This window comes from Bos grunniens, chromosome 16, assembly GCF_055505025.1.
Source record: "Bos grunniens cultivar Pamir isolate PY7600 chromosome 16, Bosgru_T2T1.0, whole genome shotgun sequence".
Lineage (NCBI taxonomy): Eukaryota > Metazoa > Chordata > Mammalia > Artiodactyla > Bovidae > Bos > Bos grunniens.
Window position 1 is genome coordinate 55,030,707 of NC_141180.1, and position 22,117 is coordinate 55,052,823.

Sequence of the window (22,117 nt, forward strand, 5' to 3'; positions counted from 1 at the left end):
ACTGTGGGATCTTCCTGGACCAGGGATCAAACCCGTGTTTCCTGCATTGGCAGGCAGATTCTTTACCACTGAGCCACCAGGGAAGCCCCTGTATTTTGTTTTAATTGGTGGAAATTCTGAGAAACTTTACTCACTTTAGTAAGTAGCTGGCAATGGATGGCGTTTAATTTTAGCAATGTATCAGGTCTTTGACTCCTCCTCACTTACTTCTGAAAAAATTACATAGTGTTCTAAAAAATTATTAGATTCTTCTACACTTTTGATAATTAAAGAACTAGAAATCACCTGACTTGCAAATGGATGTTAGAGTCATTCATTTTCTCAACACTAAACACTTGTATTTTCACCTTAAGGTAATATTAGAGTTATTTTGATGAAGCCTTGTCTATATGCACAGCTTTCTAGAAGATCAATTTTAGGAAAGAGTATGTGAGAAAGTTGAAGATGTGCAGGTTGATTGCTATAAAGCTATTTTTGCATGATACTTATTAATCTCTGTGTATTCCCAGGGGTGGGGTCTTCCCTGGTGGCTCAGACAGTAAAGAATCCTCTGCAGTGTGGGAGACCTGGGTTCGGTCCCTGGATTGGGAAGATCCCCTGGAGAAGGGCATGGCAACCTATTCCAGTATTCTTTCCTAGAGAATCCCCATGGACAGAGGAGCCTGGCGGGCTACAGCCCATGGGGTCACAAAGAGTCAGACACATCTGAGTGACTAAGCATATTCCCAGGGGTGAGGGCGCCCCAACTGGAAGACTGCTGGCCCATAGGAGTCTTTAGTGGTGTGGGAAGGGAGGAAGAGGTGGCAATATGCAGCTTGTTGTCATAGATGAGGTTGTAACTAAGCACAAAATTTTTTTTTTTTTTTTTCATTTTTGAACAGTTTTTATGGCTGAGACACATATGGGATCTTAGTTGCCAGATCAGGGATTGAACCCATGCCCCCTGCATTGGAAGTGTGAGGTCTTAACCAGTGGACTGCCAGAAAAGTCCTAACCCTAATATTCTTAACATGAGGATTGTCAGTATTTTAGAGATACAAAATGAAAGTGGTCCATGAAAAATAAAAGTGCACCTCTTGGTGTTTTCAGAACATAGGTAGGAAAAAAGACAGTGCTTTCCTAGGATGACCCTGATGATTTTTACCCATTCTTAATACTTGGTATTTTGCACTGGGGGCCCTCTCTGAGAGATTCTTCCCAGACTGTTTAGTGCAAGGGTGAAAGGATAGTTGAATCAGATTTGAAGGAACTGGTGACCTTGGTAGCCCAAGAACATCAAATTAGACATCTCTTAAATAGAATTTTTTTTTTTCATTTGCCACAACTGGTTAAAATGATGTGGAAGAGTTGGTCTCAAGTGAAGCTAGCTTTGGTATTGGGGATGGGTTGGGTTAAGTAATACCTACTTGTTAAAATTGTGCTTATCAGAAGTAAGATTCTTGAATTGTTGATTTGAGGTCACTGGCTCAAGACTTTCCTCTTTAACCTTTATAGCCTCTGGAGGAAAACAGGAGAAAGATTTTGCTCAGACAACAAGCGCTTGTTTAAATTTTATCCAAGAAGCTCTGCTGAAGCACCAGTGGCAGCGAGCTGCAGAATACATGCACAGTTACCTTCAGGTTTTGGAAGATACGGATAGCAACAAAAGGCAGGGTGCACCCGAGGTAAGTGAAGCGTGAGTCCCCTGGAAGATAGCACAGAATCCTGGGAGTTTCTGCCTCTTGAACTCCACCCAGAACAGCTTTTGCAAGATCTCAAATTGAGTTTGTATCAAGACATTTTTTTTCATACTTCATTTTTCTATTATCATTTTAAGGAGACAAAAAATACTTTAACTCTGAATTCTCAGATTCCCAAATACTTATTCATTCATTTAAGTAATTCTTCCATCTTTCCCCATGTCCTTATGGTCCCCTTTCTATAGGATGGTTCCCATTTTCATGCAAACATGTCATTCTCTCTCCCACTTAATATCATCTCTTGACTTCTACTTCTTCCACAAGCTGTGCTCATTTCTCCCTTCTGCCTTTCAGCAGAACTCCTGGGAAGAGTTTATCTATCTATTCGTTCCAAGCCCTCTTCAGTTAGACTCCCCCACAAATCATCATTTCTACCAAATTGCCTTGTCAGGGTCAACAGTGATATCCACTTTGCTGAATCCAGTGGCTGATTTTCAGTACTTGTTTAACTTAATCATTACCAATATTAAGCATACCAGGTCATTCCCTTCTGTGTGATGAAGAAATAAACAGAATTCTTCGTCTGGCTTCCAGGACTCTGCACTCTCAGGTTTTTCTCCTACTGCACTGGCCATTCCTCGGTTTCCTTTTCTGATTGCGCTTTGTCTCCTTGGCCTTCTGACGTGGGAGTCCTTGAGAACTCCAATCTTTAGGTGTTATTGTTATCTGAACTCTCTTGATCTCATTCAGTTTCATAGCCTTTCATTCAGTCTGTATACTGGTGATCCCCCATTGTGTATCTGGGGCTCTGACGTCTGTCAAGTCCAGATTGCTGTACCCAACATTCTATTCAACCTCACCTCTTAGTATCTAATACCAGCTAGTACGATATGTCGTATCATACTAGCAAATATAAACTGGTTCTTCTGATATTCCTTGTCCAGCCTAATTTTCCTTGTCTCAGATCAGGGTTCCCTTATCTAATTTTGAGACCCAATCTGGAGTTGTTTTTTTTTTTTTCTCTTTTGCACCTCATATCCAAACCATCAGAAAATTCTGTCGGCTCTCCTTTGAAAACCTGCCCCCTGCAGTCTTGAGTACTTCTTACCACATCCTTTTTGCTGCTTCCTTGACTCAAACCCCCATCACCTCACTTAGATGACTGCTTACCCTCCTCTGCCTCCCAGTGTATTTTCAGCATAATAACCAGACTGAGCCTTAACAAAACAAAAAAAAAAATAGCCTTATTTAAGAGACATTAAACACCATACAGTTCACCCATTTAAATTGAACAATTCAGTGTGTTTTCATATATTCACAAGAGATGTGCAACTGTCACCACAATCTAAATTTAGAACATTTTTTGTCGCCCCCCCTCAAGAGAAACACTGTACCCACTTGTAGTCCCTCTTCTCCAGACCCTGCCCTTGGCAACCATTAATCTACTTTTTATTTTGGACATTTCAAATAAGTAGAATCATGTAATAGCTGGCTTTTTATGAATGAATTCTTTTACTGAACATAATGTGTTCAAGGCTTATTATACCATATTGTGGCATATTAGTTCTTCACTGATTTTTATTGTAAAATAATATTCCAGTGTAAGGCTTTATCTCATTTGATGAGATAAAACTGATACATCAGTTTTTAGACATTTGAGTAGTTTTTCTTTCTGTTACTATGAATAATGCTACTATGAACATTCATGTACAAGTTGTTTCCTCCCCCACCATGTACAAGTTTTTCTATGGGTGTTTGTTGTAATTTCTCTTGAGTAAATATATCGAGGAGGAGGAATATGCTGGGGCATATGATAAATATATGTAACCTCTTAAGGAACTGGTAGACTGTTTTCCGCATTGACTGCACTGTTTTACATTCCCACCAGCAACATACAAGGTTTCCAACATTTGTACATCCTCGCCCACAGTATTATTGTCTGTCTTCTTGATTAAAGCCACCCTAGTGATTGTGACATGGTGTCTCGTTGTAGCTTTGATGGGCATTTTTCAAATGATTAATGATACAGCATAGTCCTTTTAAACCATGAGTCAAATCATGTCACTGCTCAGCTGAAAACCCTGCAGTGGCTTTCCTGTTTCACTCAGTAAGAGCCAGCATCCTTTTGATCACCTGCAAGTTCTCCGTGCTTTGGTCATTCCCTTTCCCCTTTGGCCTCATCTCCTGTTACCATCTAACTTACTTTTCTTCCCCAGCCTCACTGGCCTCCTTGCTCATCCCTTGAACAACCATACTTCTTCCTGATTGTCTTTGCTGTTTCTTTGGCTATCACTGTGGTCACCCTCCTTCACGTCATACTTGCAGTGGGGCCTCCCTTCACTATTTAAAGTTGCAACTGCACACCAACCCCCTTCACTTTCCAGCTGGCACCCCTGGTCTTCTGACTCTGCTTCATTGTTTTCCCCATAACACTTGCCAGTTTAATTATTGTATTTCTTTGTTATTGTCAGTCTCTCTACAACAGAATGTAAATTCCACCAGGGCAGGGATCCAGAACAGTGCTTGGCATGTATTGTTAAATTTGTTTTGTAAAAGACAGTATATCCACAGATAACTTCACATGGATATCTCAAGTAGCTTTTACTATTAGAGTAACCATTGCATCAGTTAGATGTCTAATAGAACCAAAAAATATGAAAAAAAAATTTAACCATTGATTGAAAGTTTAGTTTATGGACTACAGTTAATCTAGATCTATAAAACATTGGACAAATTACAGCCCTTTTTTGTCCAGAGTTTGTTTTATAAATTAAATCAGTGGTTACCAGATGCTTGTTTGGGCTCTGTTTGAGTCACATAGAGCCTTTGTTGAAAGTACAGATTCCTGCCCTCCACCAGAGTTTTACTGAGTTCAAGTCTGAATCCCTGGAATATTTGTTTTTAACTGGTGTCCCAGGTAATTCTTACATACATGTGGACTTAAGAACAACTGTGGTAGGATAATCTCCACATTTTATTTAAGCTTCAAAATACTGCAATTTGTTTATCTATAAAAGAACTCTGTCTCTTTCTGAGTATTATGATTATACTAAACCAATATTATACCAAACAACCAGTTTACTTTGAAGATCAGTATCACTGAAGTACTTTAAATGGAGTAAGAGAAGTAGAGATTTGCCCTCATGCAAAAGAAGAGCTGCAAGTACTGTCATCAAAGTTTTGGTGCTCTGGGGAGAAAATATTTTTATTAAAATTTATAATAAATAAAGCTGATGCAGATTCTTAAGTTGAAGCTCTAAAGATAGACCAACTATAGTCAATAGTTGTAGAACTTGATGAAATGTGAGGAAAAATTGAGTCCATAGCTCTCGCTTGATACATAATGAGAGCAGTGAAGAAGCCAATATTAATGGAACCCGAGTTTTCTAACTTTAATGTTTTTCTCCTATACTAATTAAAAATGTTATCGTCAATATGTATCTTAACTGCTCACCTTCTTTAGACTTCTGGCTCAAAATGACACTGTTAATGACACCTGGTATTTTAATCAACAGGAAAAGCTTTTAATCACATAAAATGTAATAGTACTTCCATTGGGTGAAGTACAGTAAAATGTTGACAGTAGTGGTATCTATAAAAAGGAATTATAGGTTGTTTTTTAATGTTGTAATCAGAAGAAAATAGCTTCCTGAGACATTGGTTAAGGCAGGGGTTTTACAGTTTTGTTAGTAACTTCTGTTTTGACAGATTGTTTGGAGGCTTGGAAGTGAAATTCTTTATTATCATCCCAAAAGCAGCGTGGAGACTTTCAATACCTTTGCTGACCGGATGAAAAATATTGGCATCACGAATTACTTGAAGGTGAGAATGTAGGCTTTGTGAATTTACATCTGCAGCATTCTTTTTTTAAAATTGCTTGTCTCAGTGATAAGGTAGGTAAGAATGTAAAAAAGATGGGAAAGGGAGTAACACACCTGGGTCAGTAAGAGAAGCTGAAAGAAAAATTGCGTTTGAGAGCCATTTACTTCTCCATTTCCTGTCGCCTACCACGTTGTGTGAGTGAAAATGTCTTCTCCTTGTGTATCTCTGGCTGCCACAACCGGTCCTTCAGAAATGGCATGTGTGCTTCACTATGATAATGGACCAAATTCTAATATGTTTGCTTAAGTCAGTTGAGCTCTGTAAGAATTGGTGCTTTTGGAAAAAAGGGAAAGAGCTAAACAAATTGGGAATTTGAATACTTGAGAAAAGTTTTTCAGCTTTGTTGAGATATAATCGACGTATGATTTAACTTTGTTTAGGGTATACAATGTGATAATTTGATAGCATGTATATATTGCCAAATGTTTACCACAATGAGGTTAGTTAACATCGCCATCCCCTCACATAATATCATTTTGTTGTTGCTGTGTTGAGAATGTTGAAGTTCTAGCCTTGTGGCAGCTTTCAAGTTAACAGTGCTATGGTCACCATACTGTACATTAGACCCTCAAACTTACTCATCGTATAATTGAAAGTTTGTGTCCCTTGACTACTCCAGCCCTCAGCCTGCTCTGTTTTTATGGGTTGGATGTTTTTAGATTCCACCTGAAAGTGAGATGAGAGAATATTACTTTTTTTGTATGACTTATTTCCCTAAGCATAATGCCCTCAAAGCTCATCCATGTTGCCACACATGCAAGGTTTCATTCTTTTGCATGAGTGAATAATACGCCATTGTATATATGTGTGTATACAATATTTTCCTTATCCATCCATCCATCATTGCTCACTTAGATTGCTTCCATGTCTTGGCTCTTGTGAATAGTGTTTCAGTGAACATGGAAGTGTGGATATCTCGTCCAGATAGAGATTTCAACTTTGGATATATATGCCAATGTGGATTGCTGGATCGTATATTAGATCTGTTTTTAATTTATTAGAGGAACCACCATACCACCATTCTCCATAGGGGCTAGACCACTTTACATTCCAAAGGGAATGTATACCAGCTGTGTACAACAGCTCCCTTTTCTGCACATCCTTAGCAACACTTGTTATTCCTCGTCTTTTGTTCTGTTTTCCTTTTGGTCGTGCTGGGTCTTTGTTGCTGTGTGGGCCCTCTCTCTTTGCGTGAACGGCAGCTGCTCCTCCTTGCCATGTGCGGGCTTCTCCTTGCGGGGCACAGGCTCTAGGTGCCTGGGCTTCAGTAGTTGCAGCACACAGTCTTTAGTTGCTCCGTGGCATGTGGAATCTTTCCAGGATTCCACATGTGAATCATGGGATTCCACACAGGAATCAAACCTGTGTGCCCTGCATTGGTAGGCGGATTCCCATCCACTGTACCACCAGGGAAGTCCTCTCTTGTCTTTTTGATGCTAGCCATTCTAGCTCGTGTGAAGTGGGAGAATTCCTTGGCTATCCAGTGGTTAGGATGCAAAACTTTCACTATTGTGGCTCAGATTTAAATTATTTATTTATTTTCAATTGGAGGATAATTGCTTTGCAATATCGTGTTGGTTTCTGCCATACATGAACATGAATCAGCCCTAGGTATACATATGTCCCCTCTTTCTTGAACCTCCTCCTCCCACCTTTTTCTTTTTTCTTTTTTTTTAAATATTTATTTATTTGGCTGCACCAGGTCTTAGTTGCAACATACGAGACCTAGTTCCCTGACCAGGGATCAAACCCCGGCCCTCTGCGTTGGGAGCACGGAGTCTTAGCTACTGGACCACCAGAGAAGTCCCTCTTCTGCCCGTTTTTAATTGTAATATGTTTTTTGTTGTTCTTGCTATTGAGCTGTATGAGTTCTTTATAGATTTTAGGTATTTCTTATCAGATACATGATTTGAAAATGTTTTCTCCTGTTCAGTAGACTGCTTTTTCATTTTGTTGATGGTTTCCTGTGTTGTGCGGAAGCTTTTTGGTTTGTGCAGTCCCACTTGCTTATTTCACTTGTATTGCTTGTGCTTTTGGTGTCGTACCCCAGGAATTCACTGCCAAGACCAATATCAAGGACTTTTTTCCCTCTGTTTTCTTCTGAGAGCTTTAGTTTCAGATCTTACCTTTAAGTCCTTAATCCATTTTGAGTTAATTTTTGTGAGTGGTATAAATTAAGGGTCCAGTTTCATTCTTCTGCATATAAACGTCTATAGTTTCCCCAACATCATTCATTGAAGAGACTAACCTTTGCCCTTTGAGTATTCTTGGCTCCTTTATCAAATATTAGTTGACAACGTATGGATGGACTTATTTCTGGACTCCCAATTCTGTTCCACTTGTCTGGTGTGTCTGTTTTGAATGCTATAGTTTGGTAATATAGATTGAAATAAGAAAGTGTGATACCTGCAGCATTGTTCCTTCTCAAGATTGTTTTGGCTATTCACGGTTTTTTTGTGAATGATACAATTTTTGCATCCAAATTTGAAGATTGTGTTTTCTATTTATGTGAAAAATAGCACTGGTATTTTGATAGGTATTGCATTGAATCTATAGATGGCTTTGGGTAGTACGGGTAGTGTGGACATTTTCACAGTAGTACAGACATTTTCACAGTATTAACTCTTCTGATCCATGTGTGAAAATGTTTCATTGTTTCTCATGTTTAGGCGGAGTTTTATCCAAATTAAAGTGTCCTGTAATAAAAGTTTTATCCAAAAGAATTGACATCCTCCAAAATGTTATGATAATCTCCCTCTCTGTGGTATATATTTGACTAAAAGCACTTTCTCAATCAAGTTTTTACATGCTTTTTAATTTTTTCCAGTACCTCTAAATAAAGTTTTGTTGGAACATTACCACACCCATTCATTTCCATATTGCCAGTAGCTACTTTTAGCCAGACAATGGCAGGGTCGAGCAGTTGTGACTGAGACCAATAGGCCTGTGAAGCATAAATATTTACCCTCCTATTCTTGTTTTGTTTTTACTTGCCCTAGTTTTCAGATATTTTTAAATTGTTGCAAAATGTACATGATGTAAAGTGCGATATTCTAACCATCTTTAAGTGTATAATCCAGTGGCATTAATTATGTTTCCATTGTTGTGCAGCCGTCACCAGTATTGCCAAAATTTCTATCACCCCAAACAGAAACTCTGTATCCATTAAGCAGTAACGCCTGGTTCCCTCCTCCTCCCATCCCCTCATAACCTCTAATCTACTTTCTGTCTCTATAAATTTGGCTCTTCTAGGTATTTCGTATAAGTGGAAGCATATAATATTTGTCCTTTCATGTTTTGGTTATTTCACCTAGCATCATGTTTTTAAGATTTGTCTGTGTTGTGGCATGTGTCAGACCTCATCCCTTGTTACGGCTCAGTATAACTACAATATTCTGTTGTATGTATCTGTCACATTTTCTTATCTTTTCATCTCTTGTTCGGTTGTTTCCATCTTTTGGCTATTGTGAATAACACTTCAGTGAGTGCTGTCATACAGATACCTGTCTGAGTCTCTGCTTTCAGTTTCTTTGGATGTATACCTTTGAGTAGAATTGCTAGGTCATGTTTTATGGCATGTACACACATATACACATATTTGTGGTTGTTGTTCAGGCACTAAGTTCTGTCCAACTCTTTGTGACCCCATAGAGTGTAGCACGCCAGGCTCCTCTGTCCTGCAGTATCTCCCGGAGTTTGCTCAAACTCACGTCCATTATTGAATCAGTGATGCAATCTAACCATCTCATCCTCTGTTGTCCCCTTCTCCTTTTGCCTTCCATCATTCCCAGCATCAGGGTCTTTTCCAATGAGTTGGTGGCTATATATGTGTATTATAAAAACATGTATGTATAGACATATAATTCTATGTTTAACTCGTTTAGGAATCACTAAACTGTTTTCCTTAGTGGCTGTAGCATTTTATATTCCTACTGCTTTCTAATTTTGAAAAAAGATTTCCCCTAGTTTAGGGTTCTTTACAGGTTTTATTAATTTAGGAAAAAATTTTGTTTCTCTTATGTGCCAGGTTCTCCCTTAGGATCTTATTTTCTGGTAGACCATGTACATTATAAGTAGAAACTAAACAGAGGCAGCGTATGGTTCCACTTAAGAACTTTCTCAGTGAACAGTCGGAGAAAGGGGATAGCCTGCCCTGGTGTTGTGTGCTTCTCTTCTTTCAGGGAGAAAATAGATAGCCATTTAGGGAGGGAAGGTAGAGTTTTAACTAAATTATTGGTTAACTCCTTCTAAGCTCATAGAATCTACTCAAGTGAAGTAAAGAAATCTGGGAGGAACTTTATTTCATACTCCAGAGTCTGAGGGTGGTAATTAGGATAGACAAAAGACATTTTTTAGTAACACTTCTAAAAACACCTGCTGCTGTTTCCCAGACAATCTGCTGGACGTGGTTCTTGCAGTAAAGGGAGACAGGTATGTAAATGAAATAAATGGTTATGGTTGCCATGGTAGAAATGCAATTATAGTAAGAAGACAAAGTCGAAAATGGTTGGCTCTCTGGAATTGGAAAGAGCTAGGACTGAATGAGTTCGTGGAGTCGGGCAAAGACGGGATGTGATGCTGGAGATGAGTCTGAAGAAGCTAGTGGGTATTCACTGTGTGTACTGGAGGAAATTGTAGTCTAGCATGGAGGGGATAGTAAAGAGTCTGATACCTCTGTGTCTAATGTGTCTTTAAGTTAAGTTGCTCAGTCATGTCTGACTCTTTGCGACCCCATGGACTGTAGCCTACCAGGGTCCTCCATCCATGGGATTCTCCAGGCAAGAATACTGGAGTGGGTTGCCATTTCCTTCTCCAGGGGATCTTCCCAACCCAGGGATCGAACCCAAGTCTCCCGCATTGCAGGCAGACGCTTTAACCTCTGAGCTACCGGGTTATTCTAAAAATCACATAGGTAGAAAGCAGGGGAAGTAAGCTGAGCTCTGTATGCCATCTCTATAGAGCTGAGATTTTTATTCTGTAGGCAGTGGGAACTGTTGAAGAATTTTACACAAATGACCAATGCGATTTCTTTGGTGGTCACATGGAAGATGGATTGTAGGGGGACAGACAGGAGACATGAGTTGAGAAATTATTACAATAGTTGAAGAGGAAGGTTTGAACTCTGACACTGTTCATATAATTAACTGTATTGCCCATTATTCTCCTCCTTAATGCTCTCCCTATTTGTATTGCTCTTTCTTTATGTAATTATTCTTTTTTTAATTTTTAATTGAAAAGTTGACATATAGTTGATGTATGGGCTTCTCTTGTGGCTCAGTAGTAAAGAATCCTGCCAAGCAGGAGATGCAGGTTTGATCCCTGGGTTGGGAAGATCCCCTGGAGAAGGAAATGGCAACGCACTCCAGTATTCTTGCCTAGAGAATCCCATGGACAGAGGAGACTGGTAGGCCCACAGTCCATTGGGTCGCAAAGAGTTGGACACGACTTAGTGACTAAACAACAACAATTTTTTTCATGCATCTGCTAGATTGAAATTTTTGATCATGGGGACAATGGTTCCATTGTTTGTGTTCTCCCAAGGTCTTAGCCCAGCGTGTATCATATATTTACTGAGTTTTTAAACTAATGGTTATCTAATGACCTGCATGACAGTGGGCTTTTCTTAATGTTGCAGATTTCCTTACAGCATGCATTATACCTTCTGCATCATGGATTGCTTGAAGATGCGAACAGAATTCTTACCCAGGCAGAGACATGGCGATATGGTGAAAAGTCTTCTTCCCAGGAAGTGTTAGTCAACCTTATTCAGGCCTATAAAGGTCTTTTGCAGTATTATTCTTGGTATAAAAAGAAGATGGAATTGTCTAAACTCGGTGAGTAACTATGAGTGATGAGTGGTAAGACTGTCAGAGGGACAGAAGGAATCTTGAGGAGTAATCTAATTCCCCTTCTTCCAAGCCTGGCTTTATCCAGATAGTACAGAGAACAGAGATTGCTATGCTTGTAAAATTCTGCTTCATCCTTTGTAAAATCTCTGATATTTAAACAAAAGACTTTTCAGACATAAATTAGGTAATTCATAGGTTAAGTTCATGACCATTTTAGATTCGTTGCTTTTTTAAAATTTGTTTTTATTTTTGGTTGCACTGGTCTTCATTGCTGTGAGCAGACTTTCTCTAGTTGCAGCAAGCAGGGGCTATTCTTCACTGCGGTGCATGGGCCTCTCATTGCAGTGGCTTCTCGTTGTGGAGCCCGGAATCTAGGGTGCTGGGCTTCAGTACTTGTGGTGCTGTGGTTGGTAGCTGTGGCTCGTGGACCCTAGAGCACAGGCTCAGTAGTTGTGGCACTTGGGCTAAGCGCTACAGCATGTGGAATCTTCTTGGACCAGGGTCCGAGGGGACTAAGAACCCGTGTCCCCTTCATTGGAAGGTGAATTCTTATCTACTGTGCCACCAGCAATAGTCCTAGATTCATTCATTTCTTAGAAACGTGATTTCCAGGAAAGGTTACACATTTTCATCCATGGGCATTATCGCATAGAAGAAGCATTTCTTCCTGTGTGTTTACAGTGGAGTTTAGTTTGTTTTGTAATGTTGTTTCTTAGGAAAACATGTTCAAAGAATAGGGCAAGATAAAGTTGTTTCATTTCTGTACAAAGGTCATCACAGACAATTTTCTTGACTCACTGATCACCTCCAAAACTGACTATGTGTTCTCCTCAGCTGCCTTCTCTTCCTCTTACTTGCAGTGGTGGTGATGTCCTCTCCTGTCCCTAAATTTGTGTTCTTTGAAGCTGTATGATTCTCTGCACCTTTTTACCCTCATATAGTTTTTCTCCATAACTTCTCTAGGATTAACCTTTTTCTGTTTTCACCTCCTTCATCCAAATCCCAGTTCTGACATTTATCACTTCATTTATGTTAAGCTATGTTTCCTCAATATCCTTAATTGATAGTAGTATTTCCTTGGTCTCTGAGCGGGTGGGTTCACCAATCGCAAATTCCCTTCCTGTTTCCTGTCTCTAACCACCCGCAAGACACTTCTGAAATGCTGTCTTCATCATGATAACCTTGCGAGGCCTCTTGTGCATCCTCCTGCTCCAGTATGCCATCTGTCTTCAGGACTCGTTAGACCTCTCCTCCTTTTACTTTAAACCCAACATACCAGCTGCATGTTCAGCCTGTATCAATTGACTCTTCACCTTTTGCCTTTTTAATCATTCTAAGTTTTTTTCATGTGTGTTTTGTGTTGTGTCTCCTTGTCTAGACTCATCAATCTTTTGAGGTCACATATCTGTATTTCTTTCGTTAACCTTGCTGAAGGACTTCCCTAGTGGCTCAGACAGTGAAGAATCTGCCTGCAGTGCGAGAGACCCGAATTCAATCCCTCGGTTGGTAAGATCCCTGGAGAAGGAAATGGCAACCCTCTCCAGTGTTCTTGCCTGGAGACTTCCATGGACAGAGAAGCCTGGCGGGCTACAGTCCATTGGGTCATAAAGATTTGGGCAGTACTGAGCGAGTAACACAACACAACAACACACCTTGCTGAAATGCCCACTGTAATGTTCTTTTTAAGAAGGCTTGCTGATACTGATTTAGGTGAGTTTTAAAATCATTATTTCCTTTTCTTCTCACACACTTAGGTAGAACTCAAGCAAATACATGATGATTAAAGCAGTTGGAACATGAATTTATACCGTCACTTTCATGGTTAGATAATTCAGTACCTTCTGCAGCTGACACTCTTCTGGAGCAACAAGAGATAAAGATGGGATGAAATGTGGAGATCTTTAGATTGTCTTTAACCTCACATAGCTATTTAATGGGGAAAAAAAACTAGGACTAGTTTTATATAACCAGACTTATGGAATGTAACACATGAACGTGTGCTCAGAGTTGCCTTGAGCTTTTCCTTTCTGTTGTGGCCTGTGCTGGTTGGCTTTGATGCACTTGGTAGCTGGGAACCCCCTTCCATGGTAAATTCACAGCCAATTTATATTTACTCAGGGATCTGCCTTTCTTTCTCACATTTTTTTTTCTGATATCCATTTACACCTGCTTTCCAGTTACCATTTCATTTCCAAGTTCATATTGATATTTATGCAATAGATCCACTGGGAAGAGGATACTAATCTATATATATCGGGTGAAAGGAGGCTACTATTTTGGCCAAAAAGAAGTATTGGAACCCAGAAGTGTTTTGTGCTTCTGTTTGTTTCAAAGGACAGATTTTCTTTTTAAACCTTTAAGATTGTGAAATATATCCTGAAGAAGTGTGTCAAACAAATGTATGATAGAATGAATATTATAAAACAAACATCCATGTAACTACACCCAGAGTAAGGAGCTCAGCATTACTGTCCCCCTGAAAGTTCTCCATGTGTTCTTTCATGATCACATCTCCCATTCTGTCTCAAGGAAACTGCTGTCCTGACTTCAATGATAATTATGTTCAGAGCTCAGTCATGTCCAACTCTTTGTGACCCTGTGGACTGCAGCCCACCAGGCTCCTCTGTCCATGGAATTCTCCAGGCAAGAATACTGGAGTGGGTTGCCATTTCCTTCTTCCTGACTCAGGGATCAAACCCACATCTCTTGCGTCTCCTGCATTGCAGGTGGATTCTTTACCTCTGTGCCACCTAGGAAGCCCCTTAATGATAATAGCTCCTTTTTTTTTAAAGATACCTTTACCACTCAAGTATGCATTTATAGGGGCTTCCCAGGTGGCTGCAGTCCACAGGGTCACAAAGAGTCGGACAGGACTGAAGCGGCTGAGCACAGCACAGCGCGTGCATCTGTAAATGTAGTTTAGTTTTGCCTATATTTTAATGTCATATTTGGATCCACACTGTACATATTTTGGGGGACATTGCATATTTTGTTCAACATTTAACATGTGATTGTGTGGTTGAATTAGCTCTAGTTTTTTCATTTTTGTTGTTGTGAAACAATATATTGTATGATATTCTTGCAATTTATTCCTTCTATATATTGATTGCTATTTAGGATGTTAATAGTTTGGGGATATTATAATTAATGCTGCTTTGAAATTCTTGGGCACAGATAGTGGTGCACATATGCATGTGTTTCTCAGAGTAGAATTGTTGTCACTAAGCATGTGTATCTTCAACTGTACTACATAATAGGCTAAAGTCTTTCCAAAGTGGTTACTAATTTATATCCCATTAGTAGTCTGTTTCACTTTCACTTTCATGCATTGGAGAAGGAAATGGCAACCCACTCCAGTACTCTTGCCTGGAGAGTCCCAGGTATGGGGGAGCCTGGTTGGCTTCCATCTATGGGGTCGCACAGAGTCGGACACGACTGAAGCGACTTAGCAGCAGCAGCAGCAGCAGTCTGTTTTGAGTTTTCTTTTGTCTGTTGTCTCCTCATCATTTATTATTATCAGGAGTTTTCATGTCATCCAATTTATTGTGTGGTATGGTAATCTCTCTTTTTTTTAAATAACAGCTTTATTGAGAATTGAGATATGATTCTTAATATGGTTCACCCACTTGTTGTCATTATTCAGTCACTAAGTCCTGTCCGAGTCTTTGCAACCCCATGGACTACAGAAAGCCAGACTTCCCTGTCCCTCACTATCTCCTTGAGTTTGCTCAAACTCATGTTCATTGAGTCAGTGATGCCATACAGTCATCTCATCCTCTGTCATCCCCTTCTCCTCTTGCCCTTGGTTTTTTCCAGCATCAGGGTCTTTTCCAATGAGTCAGCTCTTTACATCAGGTGGCCAAAGGATTAGAGCTTCATCTAAAGCACCGGTCCTTCCAATGAACATTCAAGGTTGATCTACTTGGACTCTCAAGAGTCTTCTCTACCACCACAGTTCGAAAGCATCAGTTCTTTGGTGCCCAGCCTTCTTTATGGTGCAACTCTCACATCCATACATGACTACTGGAAAAACCATGGCTTTGACCATGACCATATGGGCCTTTGTTGGCAAAGTGATGTCTCTGCGTTTTAATACACGGTTAGGTTTGTCATAGCTATTCTTTCAAGGAGCAAGTGTCTTCTAACTTCATGGCATGCAGTCACCATCCAGATTGATTTTGGAACCCGAGAAAATGAAATTTGACACTGTTTCTACAGTCTCTCCATCTATTTGCCATGAAGTGATGGGGCTGGATGCCATCATCTTTGTGTTTTGAATGTTGAGCTTTAAGCCAGCTTTTTTTGCTCTCCTCTTTCACCTTCATCAAGAGGTTCTTTAGTTCCTTCACTTTCTGCCATTAAAGTGGTGTCATCTGCATATCTCAGATTGTTGATATTTCTCCTGACCATCTTGATTCCAGCTTGTAATTAATTCAACCCGGCATTTTGCATAACGTGCTCTGCTTTTAAGAAATAAGCAGGGTGACAATATACAGCCTTGATACACTCCTTTCCCAGTTTTGAACCAGTCCATTGGTCCATGCAGTTCTAACTGTTGCTTCTTGTCCTGCATACAGATTTCTCAGGGGGCAGGTCAGGTAGTCTGGTATTCCCATCTCATTAAGAATATTCCACAGTTTGTTGTGATCCACACAGTCAAAGGCTTTAGCATAGTCAGTGAAGCAGAAGTAGATGTTTTTTGGAATTCCCTTGCTTTTTCTATGTTCCAGCATATGTTGGCAATTTGATCTCACTTAGAGTATAATAAATTCAGTGTTTTGTAATATATTCACAGTTGTTCATCCATTACCATCATCAATTTTAGAACAGTTTTGTCACCCCTGAAAGAAAGCCTGTCCCCCCATTAGAAGTCCCTCTTGACTCTTCCCCAGTTCCTGCATTGCCATGCAACCTAGCAATCTACTTTCTGTCTCTGGATATCTGTTCTGCACAGTTCATACAAAGGTAGTCCTGAAATATGTGGTCTTTTGTTACTGACTTCTTTCACTTAGTCTTTCACTTAGCCTAATGTTTTTAAAGGTTCAACCACGTTGTAGCATGTAATGGCACTTAATTCCTTTTTATTTATTTATGTTCCATTGTATGGATATACCGCACTTAAGTATCCATTATCAGTTGGTGGACATTTGGGTTGTTTCCACTTTTTGGCAATTTTGAGTAATATTGCTGTGAACTTTTGAGGGACCTCCATACTGTTTTCCAAAGTGGCTGTGCCATTTTCCATTCCCACCAGCAGTGTATGTGAAGGATATTGATTTCTTCTCGTCCTTCCCAACACTTGCCGTTATCTGTCTTTGATAGGACTATCCCAGTGGGTGTGAGGTGGTGTACTGTGGTTTTGATTTGTGGTTTCCTTAGAGGCTAATAATGTTGAGCATCTTTTCATGTGCTTTTGGGCCATTCATTTGTCTGGTTGGAGAAATTTGCATTCAGATTCTTTTCTCCTAGGAGGTTTTTAATTGAAGTACTTTTTTTTTTTAATTATTGAGTTTTAGATCTTTATATATTCTAGGTCCAAGTCCTTTATCAGATAGGTGCAGGATTTGGAAATGTTTTATTCTGTGGATTACCTTTTTCATTTTCTTAATGGTGTTTTTGAGTCACAAAATGTTATAATTTTGATGAAGTTTAGTTTATCTGCTTTTTCTTTTGTTGCTTATGCTTTTGGTATCACATCCAAGAAACCATTGCCTACTCCTGGGTCACAAAGATTTAGACTAATATTTTCTTCTAAGAGGTATGTAGTTTTACTCCTACATTTTGGTTTTTTGATTCGTTTTGAGTTAATTTTTGTATGTCATGTGAGGTAGATAGAGGTTCAACTTTGTCTTTTTACATGTGGATATTCAGTTGTTCCAGCACATTTATTTGAAAAGACTATTATTTTCCCACTGAATTGCCTTGGTACTCGTATCAAAACTCACCTACTCATATACGAAGTTTTGTTCATGACTCTAAATTCTCTTCCACTGATGTGTACACGTCCATTGTTGTTGTTAGTTGCTAAGTCATATCCAGTTCTTTGGGACGCCATGGTCTACAGCCCACCAGGCTTCTCTGTCCATGGTATTTCCCAGGCCAGAATACTGGAATGGGTTGCCATTTCCTTCTCTAGGGCAGTCTTCCTAGCAAAATCAAATCCATGTCTCTTGCGTTGGCAAATGGATTCTTTACTGCTGAGCCACCCTGGAAGTTCATGTTATGGATATACATATACCTATATCACACAGTCTTAGTTACTGGAGTTTTGTAGTGACTTTTGAGGTCACACTGTGAATCCTCCAAATTTTTAAAAAATATTATTTTGGCTGTTCTTGGTCTTTTGTATTTCCATATGGATTATAGGAATAGCATGCCAATTTAAGCAAAAAAAAAAAACCAGCTGGGATTTTGATAGAAGTTGCATTAAAATTATAAGTTAATAAGTCGTCTAATCTTTGATCATGGGATATGTTTCCATTTACTTAAGTCGTTTTTAATTTCCTTGAACAATACTTTTGAGATGTGATTTGTATCTCTTTTGTAAAACTTATAGCTAAGTTGTTTCTCGTTTTTGATGCTATTGTGCTATTATAAATGGCATTATTTTCCTGATTTCATTTTTGGATGATTTATTTTTGTATGTTGATTTTATATTATACAAGTATGAATTCATTAATTCTAATAAATTTTTAGTGGATTCTTAGGATTTTCTATGTGGAAGATCGTGTCATCTTCAAGTAGAGATAGTTTTAATTCTTCCTTTCTAATCTGAACATTGTTTATATCATCTTCTTGCTGAATTGCCTGGCCAGAACCTCCATGAGAGTGTTGAACAGAAGTGGCAGGAGAGGAATTCTCCCTTGCATGCAGTTTTTCACCATGAATTCTGATATTACTTGTGAGTTTTTCACAAGATGCTCTTTATCAGATTAAAGAAATTCCTTCTATTCCTAGATATTGTGTGTTTTTATCATGAAAAGTTACTGAATTTTATCAAATGCTTTTTCTGCAACAGTAGGGATGATTATGAGGTTTTTGTCATTATTCTGTTGATTTGGAATATTGTATTAATTGATTTCAAATGCTAAACAACCTTGCATCCCTGGAATAAATCCCACTTTATATGTTGCTAGGTTCAGTTTCCTAGTAGTTTGTTAAGAATTTGTACATCTGTATAAGAGGTGTTGGTCTGTAATTTTCTTGTGTTGTTATTGTCTGATTTTGGTCTTAGGGTAATACTGATCTCATAGGGTAAGTTGGGAAGTGTTCTCTCTGTCATTTTTGGGGAGATAGTTTGTAAAGAATTACTACTCTTCTTTGAATTAGTACTCTTCTTTGTTAGAATTCACCAGTGAAGCCATTACAGTCTAAGCTTTTCTTATGTGTAGTTTATCAATTACTGATTCTGCGTGAGTCTCCAGTACTGACTGCTTTAAAAAATCTTTTGTCTTTGGGCAGATAAAGATGATTATGCTTACAACACAGCATCCCAGAATATGCTTAACCACAGCTGGAAGACGTCTATAAACCTTTGCACATTGATTCAAATTCCTGGAGTTTGGGACCCTTTTGTGAAGAGTTATATAGAGGTAAGTAGACTTTTCTTAAGTTTTTATTAGTTTCATTTTAAGCTTAATCTTTATCCATCAGAAGGCAAATAATGGAGAAAATTATTTTTTAAACAGTAGGATGCCCTTTTTTGGTCTGAATAATTTTTGCTATTTTCCTACTATACAGTAACAACTGTGTTTATTTTCACCACTGGATAACCTGTCGTGGCCAAATGCAGTCACCCCTCAGTACCCTTGGACACCGAAATCCCTTATATAAAATGGTGTAGTATTTGTATGTAACTTACACACATCCTCTTGTATACTTTAAATCATCTCTGGGTTACTCTTAATACTTAACACAATGTGAATGCTGTGTAAGTAGTTGCCTTTGTGTAGCACATTCAAGTTTTACATTCTGGAACTTTCTGGAAATTTTCTTTTTCTGAGTATTTTCAGTCTGTGGTTGGTTGAAGCCTAAGATGCAAAACCCAAGGATGCAGGGCTCATGGATGGTGCAAGGGTGATGGTTTATTTATTTATAAATAATAGCACAATAGTTGTAAATGTCAATTCTGTATTGTTCTGATTGAGCTTAAAAGAAAAGCAGAAAGATCTTTTATGATATGGTGGGATCAAGAAGGGAAGGGGGCAAAAATCTGAAACTAGGTCACAATATGTGAAATGAAGAAGAATGGCTCTTAGAAGTTCTTAAGGACATCGTATTATCTTAGAGTTATTGTGAAAGGACAGAGGACTAGGAATATATCATCAAAATACTTTGCTTTTTGAAAGTTTCATTAGTGCTAAAGTGAGAATTACGTTGTCAGAAGATAATCTCTGAAACTGTATGCCAGTGAATCTGGAAACTCCTGTGTCAGGATGGGAAAGAATGAAAGGAAAGGAATTATAATTCCTATGCTCTCCTTTTGTGGCTGGAGTATGTAGGGCACTGAGGTTAGTGGCATCATATGGTCTTTTTTGGTCCTTAGTTTGCCCTACTTTGAAGCCTTTATTTCTCACAGGAACAGTTCTTATGTTGAAGTTGCTATATTTTTCAGTAACAAAATATGACAAGGGAAAATTGGGAAACCGTGTAGGCCTTTGATGTGATCTTCTCTATTCCACGGAGGTTGTAACATACACTGATGGAAGCAAAAGCTAGCGTCACTGTTGTTCCCTATGCAATTAATGCTGTTTTTCAGGTGTGTGATATTTTGTGCTCATCAGTAAAGTTGTACATGATGTTTCATATAGGTATCTTACGGGATTTACCTAAGATATCATCACTTATTTTATATAGATGCTGGAATTCTACGGGGATCAAGATGGCGCCCGAGAGGTGCTTAACAATTACGCCTATGATGAAAAGTTCCCATCAAATCCAAACGCTCATGTCTACTTATACAACTTTCTAAAGAGAGAGAAGGCACCAAGAGAGAAACTGATAAGTGTGCTTAAGGTAGGGAATTCTTAGGTCAGTGTTTGAACAGGGTTGGGAATCAAATACTTTTAAGACATTCTTAGGTCACTACTTTCCAACTTTCATGTTCTAGCACCCAGAGAAAGTGACCATGAATGGATGATACACTGAGATAAAGACAGGAGGCTGTGGGCTTCAGGCAGATCCTCCTCTCATCAACTACTATTCCCCTATCCTCTGCCCAAGTGAGACTGAGGGGAGAGGATCAATATTACAGAAACCCTTTGTCACCCTGGTTGGAAAGTTTTGCATTGCTATTGTTTTTTTTTTAATTAACTTATTTATTTTTTGGCTGTGCTGGGTCTTTGTTGCTGTGTGTGGGCTTTATCTAGCTGCAGTGAGTAGGGGCTACTCTCTTCTGGAGTGTGGGCTCTAGGGACATTGGCTTCAGTAGTGTTGGCGCCTGGGCTCTTTGAGTGCAGGCTCAGTAGTTATGGTGCATGGGCTTAGTTGCTCCACAGCATGTGGAACCTTCCCAGACCAGGGATCGAACCTGTGTCCCCTGCATTGGTGGATTTCTTAACCGCTGGACCACCAGGGAAGTTCCTTGACTTTTGAATACCCTTTATATAGTACATTCCTCAAACAGTCTTCCAAAATAACTAGCTTTGCTGTTTTGTTTTCTATATTTTGTGACCTTTTGTGATCAGTAAATATCTGTGTGATATTCTTTTTCCTTATTTTCTCCTCAGTCCTGGTGCTGAAAAGAAAGTAAATTTTTTGAGTGTGGTCAACAGTATAAATATGGAGAAAAGAAAAAGTCTTTGTTTATCCACACTACCCACCCACCCAACCAGCTATCTTGTTTTTAGCAGGGATTTTTTTGTTTTAAATATCTTTGCATAGAATACATTTTTATACCAAAATTAAAACTGGATAAAAGCAAAAGTATCTTTTAAATCCTTGATTCATTTTCTGAGAGCGTATTAGGTAGTAAGAATTTTATCTGAACATATACTAATGCCTTTAGAATGGGTAACAATTACAGTATTACTCTTTCTTCCAGATTTTGTATCAGATTGTACCATCTCATAAACTGATGTTAGAATTCCATAGGTTACTGCGAAAATCAGGTAAGTAGTTCTTATTTTCTGTCTCTTTGTGTAGACAAACTGTAGACTAGGGCTCAGCCAACTGTGGCCTTGGGCCCGATCCAACTCTTGCCTGTTTTTATAAATCAAGTTCTGTTGGAGCACAGCCATGCCCATTTATTTACATATCACCTGTCGCTGCTTTTGCCCTGCAACAGTAGAGTTGCATAGTTATGACAACCTGTAAGGCTTGCAAAACTTAAATGTTTAGTGTCTGCCCCTTTACAGAAAAAGTTTGCTGACCCGTGCTGTAGAGTATTAGGCAATGGTTGCAAAAGAAAAACGGCTTCTATTTGTATAATTCAGCTCATTTTAATCTTTACTGTTATTCAGCTCAGTATAGGAAAGAACATTTTTTCATAGGAGGAAATCTGCTTAAGTCTATTAGGTACTGGGACTGCCTCTGTACCTCTCCTAATAGAAAAGAATATGTATGAAATGCCTCAGTAGGGTAGGTACTTTAAATAACATTCTGAGTAGCATAAACCCATACAGAAGTCAGACTCACCATCCTGCTTTCATTAGCATGGACTAAGTAATTGAATTTTTCAGATTCATCACAGGAGCATATGTTGATCAT

The 22,117-nt window shown here is 38.9% G+C and overlaps 1 protein-coding gene across 50 annotated transcripts in view; it reads left to right on the forward strand.

The window, feature by feature from the left end:
• Positions 1-22,117, forward strand: part of TAF1A (TATA-box binding protein associated factor, RNA polymerase I subunit A) — a 32,665-nt gene that overhangs the window by 5,282 nt on the left and 5,266 nt on the right. For 22 of the 50 annotated variants that reach the window (XR_015143597.1, XR_015143593.1, XR_015143596.1 and 19 more), the window contains 6 exons: positions 1,495-1,664; positions 5,388-5,501; positions 11,197-11,395; positions 18,872-19,002; positions 20,267-20,425; positions 21,453-21,519. Coding sequence is in view for 29 of the 50 variants with exons in the window: in XM_086345253.1 (XP_086201379.1) it covers positions 1,495-1,664; positions 5,388-5,501; positions 11,197-11,395; positions 18,872-19,002; positions 20,267-20,425; positions 21,453-21,519 (840 nt within the window). In the remaining 21 variants the exon portion in view is untranslated. Of the gene's footprint in view, positions 1-1,494; positions 1,665-5,369; positions 5,502-11,196; positions 11,396-18,871; positions 19,003-20,266; positions 20,426-21,452; positions 21,520-22,117 lie in introns of all 50 variants that reach the window. The other 28 variants (XR_015143612.1, XR_015143606.1, XR_015143611.1 and 25 more) reach the window with 2 other exon arrangements.